Source organism: Toxorhynchites rutilus, chromosome 1, assembly GCF_029784135.1.
Source record: "Toxorhynchites rutilus septentrionalis strain SRP chromosome 1, ASM2978413v1, whole genome shotgun sequence".
Lineage (NCBI taxonomy): Eukaryota > Metazoa > Arthropoda > Insecta > Diptera > Culicidae > Toxorhynchites > Toxorhynchites rutilus.
In genome coordinates this window covers 196,140,180-196,156,515 of record NC_073744.1, presented here as the reverse complement: position 1 = coordinate 196,156,515, position 16,336 = coordinate 196,140,180, and the positions used below count along the sequence as shown (strand labels likewise).

The window sequence follows — 16,336 nt, the reverse complement described above, 5'->3', positions numbered from 1 at the left end:
TAAACAATTGGAATTTTTTTTTTACTTTTTTTTTATCCGATTCTTCCATTTTTTATATTTATCCAAGTTTCTTCAATTAATTGAAAGCTTTATATAAGTTTGTTCAAATTTCTGACTTTCCAGTTCTCTGAATATCCAAAAATTTCCGGATTTTTATTCTATTGAATTTAAAATTTTCTGAATTTTCTGATTTTGAACTTTTTTGATTTTTTAATTTGCAAAATTTTTCAAATATTCAGATTTTTTCATTTTTTTTTAATTTTCGAGTTTAAAATTCAGATTGACACAGAATATACTCAGATTGTTTTTTGTTTTCAATTTTAATTTTGTTTGATTTTTGGATTTCCAAAATTCTCTGTATTCTAAACTTCTTCAATTTTGATTTTTGTTCGAAATTTTGTTAATTTTTTTATCGTTATTGATCACTAATTGATCAGACTCATAATTCGCGCAAAAAAACTGCCTAAATGCATCGGTTGGTAAAACATGGAGAGATGTCAAATCTTTTTTTTGGAGCTTTAACAATCAATTTTAGAGATCCGCAAGCTAGCTATATTTTAGCTTCGAGCTTTTTGGAGCGTGGAATCATACCGAGGAAACCAATCGAGTCATTCCAATAGTTGTTCATATCTAGGAATGAGTATCTCTATAGGAAAGTGAGATTAGGAGAACTAGTAGAATTAGTTCGGCGTTCACGGATATGTTCGGTATGGATTTCTCCATGATATCATCTCTTTGATCGTAAATAAATTTTGATTTAGCCAGGTTAACGCGTCTGACCGGTAGTTACGGTAGCAAAATTGATCCGCAACTACTTCAATGTGGCGTAATAGCTGTGTCAAGATCATCGATCCTTTCACTCAGCGAGAAACAATCTCGTGGCAATTAGTGTGTGCGGATTGCCGCGGGGAAATCAATGTAATCAGCAGTCAAGCGTTACACAGTTCGATCGGTTGCAGCTGCTCTTGTAACCAACTAGAGAGAGATCGTTACAACAATCGTGTGTCTTTTGACAATGATCCCGATAGGTGACTTCGGTGTACATCAATTTAAATCGCATTCCTTCGACATTTTCTTCTTTCGAGTATGTCTCGGAACGACAAGCTTGGACAGAGAGTTGATGGAATGCGGTCTTGACGTAGGTTTCGTCATCTATCATCAAGATGTAACAATTCGCTACCCATTTCGGTTAGTTCTCTCCTGTACTGTGTAAACATGTAATACAGCGCGTTTTATAGCATTCGAATTTCGCCTTTCCGTTTCATTCATTCTTTCACATGGGACATGGTGGCATTATTAGGTTCTAAAGACTGTACACGAAAAAAATTAAACAAAAATGTCCATGTTTTTTTTTCTGTTTCGCGATCCACCTGTGGCAGCGGTCTGAATTTTCCGGTACCGCATCCATATTTTTATCGAAGCACTTCTTGCTTGAAAGCCCTGTTTCGATAACCACTTGACAGATTGTGACAAAATTTTGCACATGTAAACATTACACTCTAAACTAATTTTACCCAAAAATTCGTCAATTTTGACTCATGCAATAAAAAATTATACACAAAAAAATGTTTTTTTTTCGAGTTCTGCCTTTTGTTGCGTACACATCCTATCTGGGGCGAAGCTGGGTTTACGGAAGTACGGAGGACAGATTTTCGAATACAGTTTTCAGTATACAGTGTCTGAAAACTGAGACGAACGAACTCCAATCGAATATCAACTGGTCTTTTCTTTGATATTTTATTGGCCAACTGATTCAACAATCAACAATGAACAAACAAGAGAATCATGGAAAAATAAAACAGACGTAATTAGGATAAAAGAAGAGTAAAGATAAATATTGTTAAACTAACATATAACTAGGATTGTTTTCAAATTGGAGAAAAAAGAAGTGCAAGAGTGGAACTAGTAGCGGGGAGAGCAACCGAAAATCGCAACGTAATTCGAGTCGAAAGATTGATTTTGAAGGCTTAGCCTCGCTTTTTATTAGGGTTTTAGGTAACGAGCAAACAAGAATCGAGGACATTTACCCATATATACATACATATTGCGAGCAGCTTGAGAGATGGACAGAGTGTGAAAGGGAAGAGTGCTATTTTAGGGTTTTCTTCTATCTTTATCAGTAAATTTCGCAAGTCAAGAACGATAAATGCCAAAGGTGTCGAGCTTATCAACGCAAAAGGTATATCTTTTTTTTTGTTGGATTGTGTTCATTCACAAATTGCGAATAAACAAGAAAACAATAATCATCAAACAACAATAGCAACGGAAACAGGTTTCTCTCACAAACAAAACATGAAAAAGTGCCCGTTGTCCTCCGCCAGAAAAAATAGAAAAATGAACATAATGAATAACAAACAAAATCATTTAACCAAAGTATGCCTCGCAACAAAAATCTCATTGGCGGATAAGCAAATGAAACACACACATTTATTGACACAAGGGAAAAAGCCGTTTTTAAAGCAATGTACCTGCCATTATTGTATATTAACAGGAGACCATGACTGTCTATGTGGCTGTTAGCGCGATTTATTATTAAACACAATATTACAAGTGGAACAGAAACAAATATCCGACTCAAGGAGGCCCTGAGTATTACACTGCAAATTATCTATATTTATTCATACGTAAGCTTAACTGGAGCATGTGAGGATGACGGGTTCGAACTCGACTTAAAGTTCCTCTGAAATCTCTTGGTGGCACACAATTTTTCAAATGCATTTTTTTCGCTGCAGAAGAAAAGTTTATCTTAGCAAACCTAGAGTCGTGAGAACGTGACGTGTTTGTATAGTTTGATAATAAAAATTGTTTTGGAAAAAAAAAACAATGAGACGAAACAAAAACAGCTGGCTGGCAAGCAAGCAGGAAAAAAAATTACGAACAAATTCTTCGATTCCTCGCCTAAAACGTATCCATTATTCACTCCCCCGCTTTTGTCCGCTTAACTCGAAGTTCGGCAGCTCGTGTTTTTCCTTCACGTTTAAGCTTATAACGCGCGACGGCGAAATCAACACTATCGAATTTCCACTAGCTTTAGTTTTAGGGGGACATATTCACCGAGTTTTGTGTCGACTTATTTTGACGTAGGACTACGTCTTTCATTTCTATACCGGGGTGTAAAATCAAAGTTTCGAAAACGAAAGCGTTACGCCGGAGACCGAGATTTTGAGTGTTAATAGCTCCTAAACAACTGAACGAAATGGTATGATAAACACTTCATTCGAAAGATAAAATGTCTACGCGTTCTATACTTGTTACTTTCTGATCCAAAAACTTGTTTCAATAGTCTTAAATTTGCTTTCAAAACAGGCTATTGAAATCACCAATCGGTATATAAGCGAGCGCCGCTCGGAAATCCACTCAGTTCTAATTGAACAGCGATTGGAGCATGTTGTCGCTGTTGTGGTGAAGCTCTTCGTTTATCATGAAAGCGCGGATGAACGGTGTCACCAAGAGCCTGTTTGTGCACCTTAGGCCAGAAGGGAATCCATCAGAAGGAGAGTGATGCCACAAACGGTTCCCCGGAAAGATCTCGAAGCAGCCGCTGCACACACACACACACGCGCGGAATTCTTTCCGTTTGGATGCCATTCAACATCGAGAAAGATCCGGAAAATAATCTGCCAGTTCCTCCGGGAATTTAAAAATACATTCATGTGAAAGAGTTTATTTGAATGTTTTCTATCCATGTAACACTGTGACCAAATATGTTTCAATCAAGTGCTATTAACAGATGGTGAGCTTCCAGTATCGAGGAAAATGTGGAAATATCTAATCGTTACTGAAAATAATCTGCCAGTTCCTCTGGGAATTTAAAATTACATTCATGTGAAAGAGTTTACTTTAATGTTTTCTATCCATGTAACACTGTGACCAAATACATTTGGTTTTGTGATTTTTCAATCAATCGCAATTAACAGGATAGCTTCTGAAGATTATTCTTCCCCATCAGTAGGATATTTCCGTATCCAATATTGGATCCATAAAACCTTGTGCCTCCAACGTAACGCTTTCGTTTTCGAAGTTCTCCAAATATTCATTCATTCAGAATGAATTCAGATTCAACTTCAAACAAATGATCTCTAAATTAACGATAGTCCTACGTCACCCTTGCGGTTATACCATAGATATAACCCACTTCCTGTTTTTCGCATTTGGATCACGGATTGCTGCGATCCGCGCAATACGCGCTAGGAACGTCATACGTCATAATGACATTTGGGGCGCACCATTTCGTGTGACGTACTATCGTGTTGATATGAAGAGGCGGAAACTGGCAAAATGTGGGTCAAACAGATGTTTTACCTCACATCTGACGTAGGAACGGTGTAATCATCATATGAAGACACAATTACTGAAGAGTCAGGTAAGTATCGATTCGGTCCATCATGGAAGACCGCAGCTGACCTGGATGTGTCGATCGAGACTGCCTATACTATCATGACGAAGGACTTGAGATACAAGCCGTACAAGAAACGCAAGGTTCATGGGGTAACGAAGCCTGCAACGAAGAAGAGGCTGAACAGAGCCAAACTTATACTTTCGTGGCATGCAGGTCGGGAGTTCGTGTTTTCTGATGCGAAACTGTTTGTCTTGCAACAGCCGTACAGTGTCCAAAATGATCGGCTGTGGTTTGGGGGCCGTATCCAGGCGTGGGAAGCTCCTACTGGTGTTTATTGAGAGAAACGTGAAAATCAACACCGCGTACTATAAGACCGAGGTTCTGCAGTCCCGGCACGTCGGGACCTCTACAGGAAGGATCAATACGTCTTCCAGCAGAACGGTGCACCGGTCACCACTTTGGCCCTCCCAGCTCCCTGGACCCTGTATCCCCTGTCCCCTGTGTTTATGTATGGTCGTTAGAGTGCCAATGAAAATGGCCATCTCGAATTTTCAAAAGGGAACATGAATAAAAATGGTTTTTTTTATCCCATTTATTTATTTAAGGTGAAGGTGGAAGCTAGCCACAAATGGCTGCCACAATGGCGCTCATTTCTTTCATCTCCCTCCCTCACCCCTCGCCGGAAAATCAATAGTTTTGCGAAACAGTGTGAAGAAAATTATCGTTTTCGCACACTTCCCATCAAGTAATATCAACCAAACTCTAATCGATTGCTCACAAGATATTAAATTTTCATCTGCTGTCGCACTGTATAGTGAAAAACGTCGGAAAGCTCGAGCAAGTGCTCTGAAACGTAAATTTTCATTTTTCAATCTTCGGCAATGTTTTTGTTTGTATTGGAGAAAGCATCGTTATTTTTTCGACACTGATGCCAGACAAAATCATCGAAACAGCTATAAAAACCACTCAATAAAATGTTATTCCTGAGTCATAGCGTTTCATGTTATGAAAATCAATAGAATAAAATTGTGTTGATATGAATACAATTATTATTTTTACGTTTAATGGGTCTATAATGTAAGTTTTGGCAACTTTAACATTGGGTAAGAAAATTGTATTGAAGAGCTCGGAACACTGCCACGGCTGCGTATGCCTTCAAAAACAGTAAACGGAAAAGTATTACATTCAATCAAAATACTTCGGCCAACGAAGAGAAGGGTTAAGGCTCTCCAACGTGAATATGTGAAAACAATACGATCAACGAAGGAAAATATTAAGGAATTATCAACATCGAGTTACTATGCGGAAGAACTTGTTAATACCAAAAGAGCCCCAATTCGCATCTGTTATAAATTTGCTCATGTTACGCTCGCGTATAATCAGAATTTTACTTCATATGCAAATGCACCTTCTATATATATTTATATTCGCAACTGTTCATCGGAACATATCGTTCATACATTTTGCTTTAGTATTGAATCGTAATTTTTTTTTCAAATGAATTAATCTATTTACTTGTGCTTTGCTCTTCTCTCACAAACACTATTACCCCATTTTCAAATGTGGGTTTACCTATACTACTACAATGGCTAGTTTCCACCTTCACCTTAAGGCTCATTAGCATTTTAGCTGTAACAGAGCCGAATTTTAATCGTGTACATGTCACATGGTTATCATATCTATAATTAGCACATTACACAGTTGCCATTCGCCAGTATTTCTTCTATACCATTACATATGGTACATTCAGACAGTAGCCATTTAGGCGTAAGAGTATTCTTTCTGTTCTTCCATTATCCAGTTGGACCACCGGACAGCGGAGACAGTTGATTGATCATTGTTGCGTTATTTATAGAACAGCAGCCCGATGTGTCTTGCAGAGCAGAGCAGTTGTATGGATGAATCGATCTTATTTCGACCGTGGATCGATTTCCATCGCTGATGATTGTTGCGTGGACGTAGCTATTCTGTAACAACACAAAGATGGTCCATGAGGGTCCTGAGTTTTGAACTCACGATCGATCGCTTACTAAGCGAACACGCAACCAATGTGGCTACGGAGCCCCCCTAATAAAAATGTTGATTCCTACGAAAAACTACCCTATGCAAAATATCAGCTCAATTGGACTTCATTTACTAGTGTCGTACAGCCGTCAAGGTTTGTGTTTTTAGAAAACCGAACAATCACCAAACGGGGGAGTAAAGGAAATCGGGGTTTTCGAAATTTTGACGTGGGACTACGTCTAACCGGAGTATAAGGGGGGTAAAATGAAAACCTAGACACAGAACATGCAGTCAAAAATGAAAGATTCCGAATGCTTATAACTCGAACATTTCATACTGGATCGGAAAAATGTTTGGATCAATTGATAGGGAATATTTTTACGCATCTATCGTAATTAATTACAAGTTATTTTTCATTAGATAAACAATTGAATAACTGTAAAATATTAAGCGTTATCTATTGCAATTCGGGGATATTTTTGTTCCGACTGAAATGTGTTTGCCCAACACAGGCTTCAAAACCAAGGTGGCTTTGAAAATAAATGCAAACTGCGAGTACTTCTGTACTCGCTTGATATAAATTTATTTGCGGACGATACAGTTCTGTTCATAGCAGCTAGAAAATTGGAATCCGCAGCATTGCACTTGAATGGAGATTTGCATTGTCTTAGTGGTTGGTTGAATTATAAGCAGTTAAAATTAAATGTTGGAAAAACCAAGTACATGGTATTTTCTTCGAGATATTATAATACCGAGTGTTTGGTAGAGATAAATGGTGAGACACTTGATCGCGTTAGAGAGATAAAGTATCTTGGTATTACTATAGATGACAAACTGCTTTTTAAGTCTCACATAGATAATGTCATCAAAAAAATTGCAAAAAAATACGGTATCATGTGCCGTTTAAGAGATGAGTTGACAATTTCGAGTAAAATTCAATTATATAAATCAATAATATCGCCACACATAGACTTCTGTTCATCCATTCTTTTTCTTGCTACCGAAACACAAATGTTGAGGCTACAACGTTTACAAAATAAAGTAATGCGCTTAATTTTGCGTTGTAATAGATTCACTTCCTCAGCTTTCATGCTAAACACGCTTCAATGGCTATCTGTGAAGCAAAGGATTGTATATTTAACTATGGTGTTCGTTTTCAAAATTATAAATGGATTGCTGGCTCGATACTTGTGTGATCGAATTGAAAGAGGAAGTGATATTCATAGATATAATACCAGAAATGCAGACGAAGCACGAACGCCTAACTTCTTAAGTAGAGTGTCACAGAACTCCCTATTTTTTAAAGGTGTAACTTATTTCAATTCGATGCCTAGGCACATTAAAAGAGCAACCACATTAGTGGATTTTAAACGACAGTGTATTTCACATATCAAAAATGTAATATAAATGGTTAAATTGTAACGAACGAAGTTGTTTTCAACGAATTGTGTTTGTGTATGTGTATGAAAGAATGAACTGCCATCTTCGTCCCAATGATAATGAAGGATTTTTTGTATGTTTATAGAAATGAAAAGAGAAAAAAAAGAAAATAGAAAGTAGTCTACATAAGTTTGAGCACGCGCGCGATAATGCAGCCATGAGAAATCTGAATTGTGATAACGATTGGGACATGGTAGAGTTTGTTCTTATTGTGGAATTGGATATGTTAGTTTCGTTAAAAAAAAAGCACAACTATGATTGGGGTTCGTTTAAGATCGAGGGAACGACTGTTGTCAAGTAAAGAAGGCTCAATAGCTATTTCTGAAGGATCAAGCAGACAACCGTCAGAATGAAGGGATAGGCTACAACCTGAAATTCATCCAACGGGTCAAATGTTCGATTAATCTGAAGAGTTAATAGTCTGACAATTTTGGCAGTCAGGTTACAGTGAACTCAGAAGATGCTATGGGATAGCTTGACGGGACAGCAAGCGTTTCTTCTTGAGATTTGACTGAACTGAAAGATTTGCTGTGACTTCTTACAAACATGTCCGAAGAAACTTTTGAATAGACGAAGCTAAGTGAAATACCGATATCACAAAGAGCTGATTTCATATCTGCAAATTAAATCAGTTCGTTTTTATTTGTAAAACTGGTTATGTATTAATTAATTATCAACTAGATAATCGACCAACTCAAACCTATGTAGGGGAATGAGGCGGGACCTTCATTATTAAATTATTTGCCTCTGTGCATACTAGAATATGTTTCCTTAATACGGTCTCCTAAACTTAAGAACCTGGGAAAATCGTGCAGACATTAGAGGCGAATGAACTTTCAAGTTTAAAGCCTCTATAGTATAAAAAAGTAGAAGTTGAAGTTGTTGATTCATGCAAGCCAGGGGTACTTCTGCACCCGCATATTTTTTTGCACCCCGAAAAGTGTTTTCCTAACACGGATTACAAAATCGGGTACGAACACAACGCTTTGGCTCGGTTATTCAAGATTGCATTGAACGATATGTCTGCATATCTTCTGCTCAAAGAATTTTTGGCACTAAGTGCCAGAGGTTCATCAAACCAAGCAAATCGTCCGAGAAGTACGTACATTTGAGAGATGCAAACTTCAGAGGGAAATGTAAAATAAAATAATCGTTTGATAATTCTTCCGTTCACATATTCTGTCCTAGGCAACATACCAAACGTAAAAGGACTCATTAAATTTACTTGTAACAAAGAACATAATCTATCACAATGCATGAATTAACCTTACATGGCATTTATTCAATCTCTTTGCTCACAAAGCAAATATATTGAATTCGGAAATTTCTTCATTCAATCAAAAATTTAATCTATACAAACAAATGATTGCTAAGCTAAGCTAGTCCCACGTCAACCTTGCGGTTATATCATACGTATAACCCACGGCTTACAGAGACAAGGCTAGCTACTCCGGATAAGTCATTTTTTAGTGACGTCATCTGAGTCGTTGAAGTAAACAATGTGTTCTTATTTTTTATTTTTCGTGCTTTGTAAGTTTGTGCGTTGATAATATAGTTGATTGTATTTAACACCATGAATAATTTGATAAAACATTTATCCACAAAGAACATAATTCTCGGTTTTTCGGAAAGCGAAAGAATCTCTTTTTTGGCCCGATAATGTCATTTTCATAATTTATACACCCGCTCACAGCGCATTGAACCATTTTCGATTTTTCATTTCAGGAACATTTACGCGTAAGTCGGAAAACAAAATACAACTGGCGACTGTTTACACTGACAATTCGGATGACGTCATCAAAAAAAAAGTTTACTCGCTAAAGAACTAGCCTTGTCTCTGTGAGCCGTGGGTATAACCCACCCATTTTTGACGTAGGACTACGTCTAACCGGAAGATATAGGGGGTGAAATGGAAATCTAGGCACTGAACAAGTAGGAAAAAATGCAAGATTTGGAACGCTTATAACTCGAGCATTTCTCAATAGATCGCGAAGGTTTTTGCATCAATCGATAGGAAATATATCTACGCATCTATCATAACGAATAACATTTCATTTTTCTTGAGATAAATAATTGAATAATTGTTAAATATCAAGCATTGTCCAAATGCCCTATGTGCCCATTTTTGATTGGTCCATTTTGTGCTCCTCAAATCGTACCGACCAAAACGGGCAACCAGAGCAGCAGCGAAATAGAATGAAGCACGATTGGAAAGGAAAAAGAAAAAAAATGAACGAAACATTAGTCGCAGTCTCACACATGCGTAATTCTCGAGCCAGCCAGTCAGCTTAAAAATCCCCGCTCCGCTGCAGTAACGATCATTCTTTGTGTGGACACCGACTGGACAACATCGTTGCTGGACGAGCTGGACGGCGAGGGATCGAGTGCCTTTCTCAAGGCAAGAGGGTGGAGGTGGTAGCGCTGGAGTAGAGTAGGGTAGAGTTTTCAAAGGGCCTTTCTCAAGGCTAGAGACAAATGAACTGAAAAAGTTTAAAGTCTCTATAATACAATACCTTCCTTCCTTCCGTAACGACCATTCTCATCCAAACCATACACCATATCGTTTCGCATCACATCACATCAACAAACCAACACAAGAAGCCATGGTTGGATATGGCAAAAGAAGAAAAGTGAAGGGAAAGGCAAAATCCCGCTCGAACCGTGTTGGTCTGGAGTTCCCCGCAAGGGTAGCTAGGCCGAGCACCTTAGTACCAGTGCACCAGTCCACCTAGCCGGCGTTATATAGTTTCGGCCGCCGAAGTGATCGAGTTAGCTGGCAATGCTGCTCGTGACGATAAGAAAACCCGCATTCAGAACAGAACACATTCGGTTCGGTGGACATCGAGACAACAGACAGTTGCAGCGAGTGGCGAGTGACAAACGCAATCGCAAAACGGCAGCAGGTAGCAGAAGAAAAAAGTTTCGTTCTTTATACAAACTGCTTTGGTGGCAAAACCAGCCACCGTAAAACACGGTGCTTTTCAGGGCCATTAAACCTTTTAAAGAGGAGTTATCAAAAGTTATTCACAATTCTAAAGTGACATAATATGATATATAATATGAACTGATTTATTTTGTTTATGCTTGTTTTTGAACTTATTGGTGGTTGAGGTCTTTTAAATTGATCATTCAGTTTTCACAAACCCATGCATGGTTCCCGAATTAAAAGTGGCTTCAAATTACAACACATTGTATGCATGATGGCATTCACGAATTTCCGTGGTAGCAAGAACTGCTTTCTTTGGTTGATAACTGATGTTGAAAATTGACTGAGGTTACATCTGCATTGTATAGAAACATAACTAAGGAGCAACATGATGAGCTATGTATTTCCTGCTGCTCTGTTCTTATTTTAAAGGACTTTAATCCGAAGGTCATCCGTCCCTGTATTCACTGTTGGTTTTTCAGAACGCTTATAGCTCGTCTATTTCTCGACAGATCGTAGAGTTCGTCTCCAAAACCTCAGTTCTTTTTCATTTTTATTTATTTTGTTTGCGGAGACTACAAATCTTACAATTCATTCGTCTCCGAAGCCACAGTTTAAGGTACGGTAATGTGCTCAATAGTGAAATAGATGATAGTGAATGAGCTGAGGACCACTATGCATTCCCTATCATAGCCATCATTTTGATTGTACGATATGTGCATACGCCAAAAGATGACCGGCGTTGAACATTTAATAAGTACAAAGCCTTCAGAAAAATATCAAGAAGCAACTATAAGATAGTGAGAAAAAATTGAGAAAGTTTGTAAAAAAAAAACGCAAAAACACAACATCAAAAGTTCTTTTCAGAACGTTCAACATGTTCATAAAGAACAGTAAACTAATCCATTTTTCAGTTATATAGGTAGGTATTCACGTAGGAGAAGAAAATAAAGCAGTATATTTAAAATATATATTTAGCAAAAGCTGTCCCCTTTGTATAGTCCTACGTCACTCCGGTTATGTCCCCGACATTACCCACTCGTCTTTTTTTATGTTAAATGTCGACAAACTTTAGAACTGGGAACCTAAGGCTTATTCGAACAACTTCGCAATGATTGAGAGAGTTTCGTCCGTGATTATTTGAACAGACGACAAAATAGTAGCAAAGACCACCAAGAATGAGATAGTACCGTCGATGGGGGTGAAATTGGGTCAAAAATTGAGAATGTTACTTATATTACTATGTCAAGATGTTATATAAAAAATCTTAGCTTTCAAGAAAAAATATAGCGCCTTTGGTCCCGAGACAATGTAAACTATAAAAAAAATACAATCAGAAATTACAAGACCAAAATCCAAAATTTGTTTATAAGTTTTAATTTGATATGTCGATCATCTGAATCGGTGCAGTAGTTCAAAAGTTATGAATTTAAAAAAAAAAGTCATTTTTGGAAAAAATGGGAAAAATTGATTTTTTGAGCAACCCTAAAATGGAAATGATCACCCTAATGATAAAAGTACGAATCTAATGTTTTGCGATAAAGATTGTTCTACCACTTTTCACGAAAATCTGAGGACCACTAAATCGGTTTGACATGGAATGGCTGTATATAAACATTTCCATCGCATTTCTAGGTGGATTGACACTGTTTTCGTAACTCAAATAATCATTCAAGACACTTACGTGTTGTTAAATCATCTTGACATTATTGAGAAATTGATTTCTAAACACAATTCTTAATAGAAAGTAATATTCACTACTTTGACCCATTGTCACCCCCTCTAAGGAGTGAGATAGGGCCAACATTGATTTAATCGTAGTTCAGTGAAAAATTAATATTATTCAACAATTCCTTGAACACTTACGAGTGTTCATCATTAGAGAACATTTCCACGTAATCAGAATTGTGTTTTACCCTAATTTACGATAGTTTTTCGAAGTTCGAAAACTACAATTTTTGACCCATTTTCACCCCCATCGACGGTATATCATTTATCATCACTTCAAGTTGAATTTGAAAACTTATTTCTTTGATGTAAAAAAAATGTAAGGGGGTTTCGACGTAGAACTACGCAATTATATTATGCGATCCTCTTCTTTATCACTTCGAATAATATTTTAAAATGCATCGAAATTTTTGTAGTAGATTATGTTCTTCGTTACAAATAAATTTGATGAACGTCCTTTTACGTTCGGTGTGATGCCTAGGACTACCAAAATATTTGGACGGAAAAATTGTCAAATGATCAATGTATTTTACATTACCCTCTGAAATTATTGCTTATCTCATGTTTACGTAGTTCTCGAACCGCGAAAGTTCATTCACCTCTAGTACCTGAAATGACGATTTTCTCAGGCTTCTCAGTTTAAAAGTACCTTTTAGGGAGACATATTCCGGTCTGCACAACGACAAGCGAGTACAAAAGTAATCACCACCAAAAAAAAACTCCCTACTTGCATGTATTTGCAAAGCGAATTCTCCCAGGCACATTGATTTTGAAGTCTGTGTTAGGGAAACAGCTCGGTGTGAACAAAAATATCCCCGACTTTCATGTATACAGTTGAATTTCACTCGTTGGGCTATCTTTAGTTGGGCTCCCGTTCGTTGGGCTATAGCCCCACTAAACCGAAGACAAACGTCAATTCTGACAACGTAAAAATTTTTTCGAGGGGCTCGTGGATGGTGTTTTTAGGTTTAAAATAAATTTTAAATGAATCATTGAAATAAATAAAATCGAATATTATTCAACAAAAACAATATTTATTTTAAACGTTTTAAACAAAATTAAACAAAACACGTAAATTCATTTTCAACAAAATGGTAGAGTTCTTCAACATGCTCGTTTTAGCCATTCAACTTCAGTGATTTTCGAACGTAGCGCGTTCAAACGGCATACTTCTGCAACATCATGCTTCATATAGCGAACTAGGCAATCAATTGACTTGATTGCATCGCCAAAATCAGGATCTCCGGTACTAGTAATGGAAGTATCAAACGAATTACTTCCATCTTCTGTGTCTACCAACCATTCTTCTTGCATTTCAGGTTGATCTTTCTTGAGAACTGATGACAAACACTTCACTGGTTACCCAATCTGGATTATGATCAGCATCATACACCTGATCTTTGATCCACATATCAATATCTTGCTCAGATGTTTTTGTTCCTGCCAAACTGTCAATCCTGGACACAAGCGCTTTGAAGTCATCATCGGCCGCTTTCGAGTCTACATTAACAGCATCCTCCGGCAAACCATCGATCAACTTCTTCCACGAATTACGTATAGTTTTGTCAGATATCTCCTCCCAAGAGGTTGCCAACCACGAAATACACTGTTGAAGATTAATCTTCTTCAATCGTTCTTCGAAACTAAAGAGGAAATTACATAAATAAAACCTCAATTAGAATTTGAATTTAAATTTTGAAAAAGCACAGACGAAAAACTATCGTGCGCATAGTTTTGTGTTTATATTTGGAATTAATTACAAAAATTTAATGTTTAATATTTGGAAATTTACCTTAAGTGTTCGTTTTCCAGAATTAATGCGAGCATCACTTTTCTTTTATACTTTCGCTTGATTGCATTGATGACCGCTTGGTCCATCGGCTGGCATTCAGCAGTTACATTTGGTGGGAGGTAGATCACTTGAATCAGTCCATCGTCACTCTGTAGAGATTCGTCAACGTCATAATGACTGGTGCAATTATCAAGAACCAGCAATGCCTTTGGCTCCAATCCTCTCTCGGCCGAAAATTTTCGAACAGCGGGGACAAATTCTTCGTGGAACCATTGACGGAACAACAGTGTGGTCATCCAAGCCTTTTTGGAATGATTATATGAAACGGGAAGTTCTTCGATGTTGATTCCTCGTGGTTTTGCAGCTGTGCAAATGAAATACAACGGAAGCTTTAGGGAACCATCTATGTTGGAGCAAGGCATAAACGTATACCTTGTCTTGTTTTGCTTCCGTCCGCTTGCCACGGTCTCATCACAGGTAACGACAGAGCGTGTGGCTAGGAGCTTGATGAACAAAGCAGATTCATCTGCATTAAAGACTTGGGATAGTGATAGCTGCATTTCCTGAATCTTCTTCTGTAGGACCTTCTTGAAATTTAGGTACGCTTCAACGTTTACCGATGCCTTTTCTCCTGTTACGGCTTTCACGCGCAATCCAAACCGCTGCTTAAAACGATGCATCCAGCCATCCGAAGCAGAAAAACCGTGCACCGCATAGAGCCCCCGGTCCTGGAACATCTTAAACAGCAGCTCCGCCTTTGCTTTAAGAATATCCACTGTCAACAAAATGTTGGACTGCCGCTGCTGTAAAATCCAGATGTAAACAGCTTCTTCCAGCAAAGGGAACGTCTGCTCTTTCAATGTTTTTCGATTATTTACACCATATTCCTTGAACTTGTCCACCGCCTCACGAATTGCTTCTTTCTTTTGGATTATTCTCGTGACCGTAGAAGATCCTACGCCGTACTACTTCCCAAGAAAGTCATGCGTACCACCACCTGCTTCAAAATCTTCAATTATGCGAACCTTCTCCACCAGCGTCAGGAAATTGCTCCTCCGTTTCCGGTTAACGTTCGTACTGGATCCTTGCAAACCATCCATTTTGAGCCTGGCGATCGAAATGAACGTATATTAAATCTACGCTAATTTTAATATCAAACTTCATTAAGAACTTACCAATTAATCCAACCTAGAACGAAACTCAACCACGAATGAAATAAACGTCAGTGGTGTGAAAACTTTTCTGCGTTTCCCATAACAACAAACAATCGGTGTGACCCTCGATCGATTTTCGACTTTGACAGTTCAGCCCAACGAGTGAAAGTCTTTCACAAATTGGGCTAAGAGCTTAGTGCAACGAGTGAAATTCGACTGTATTTGCAAAGCGAATTTCCACAGGTACATCGATATTGAAGTCTGTGTTGGGAAAACCGTAAATCGAGTCAATAAAAAATTGGCAGTTAGGGCGTTTAGGTAACGCTTAACGTTTTACAGTTATTCAATTGTTCATCTCATCTCAAAAATAACATTTTATTAATTGTGATAGACGCGTAGGAATATTGCCTGTCAATTGATGCAAACACCTTTCCGGTCTTGTTAAGAAATGTTCGAGTTATAAGCATTCGAAATACGGGTAGGGTTAGCACACAAATCGGCAGATCAAATGTATGGGAAAAAAAGAAGTTCTTCCAGTTTTCATGAATTTAAACCGTTTAGAGATTAGAAAATTGTAATGTATAGCATATCAAACAAATCTTAGAGAATTTGCGATTCGATTGGTCTGCAAGTCATGAGAATGCGTTCACAATGAAAATAGTTATTAACGTTAATTTTATTTCATAAAAGTTGATTGGTTTGAGCCTAGGGGCACGGACGGAATCTTGACATAGGACTGTGATTGTGTGTAGTAATTGCATTCAAATTGAGATTTTTATTGTTCAAAATCTATATTTTTTTCTCCTAAACTCTTAATAAATCGTTACATTTTTCGTAGAGTGACCCTCCTATATAGAAAGCAAAGCCATAGTCCTATGTTAAAAACGTGACCTGTTTTCTGATTTGGCACCCTTCCTGAAAGACGTAGTTCTACGTCGAAACAAGATCTGAAC

The 16,336-nt window shown here is 37.7% G+C and overlaps 1 protein-coding gene across 1 annotated transcript; it reads right to left on the bottom strand.

Moving 5' to 3' along the window:
• Positions 1-13,752: 13,752 nt before the first annotated feature.
• On the bottom strand, positions 13,753-15,329 carry LOC129761683 (tigger transposable element-derived protein 2-like). The gene is made up of 3 exons (XM_055759416.1): positions 15,255-15,329; positions 14,230-15,194; positions 13,753-14,080 (listed from the first exon to the last, which is right to left on the bottom strand). Exons 1-3 carry the CDS (start codon positions 15,327-15,329, stop codon positions 13,753-13,755), a joined length of 1,368 nt encoding a protein of 455 aa, XP_055615391.1.
• Positions 15,330-16,336: the final 1,007 nt, after the last annotated feature.

Coding starts and splice junctions, on each gene's coding strand:
- LOC129761683 (XM_055759416.1), bottom strand. CDS start 15,329: ATGGATGGTTTGCAAGGATCCAGTACGAACGTTAACCGGAAACGGAGG. Junction 15,195..15,254: donor TCCTGACGCTGGTGGAGAAG/GTTCGCATAATT, acceptor CTTGGGAAGTAG/TACGGCGTAGGATCTTCTAC. Junction 14,081..14,229: donor CTGGAAAACGAACACTTAAG/GTAAATTTCCAA, acceptor TTTCCTCTTTAG/TTTCGAAGAACGATTGAAGA.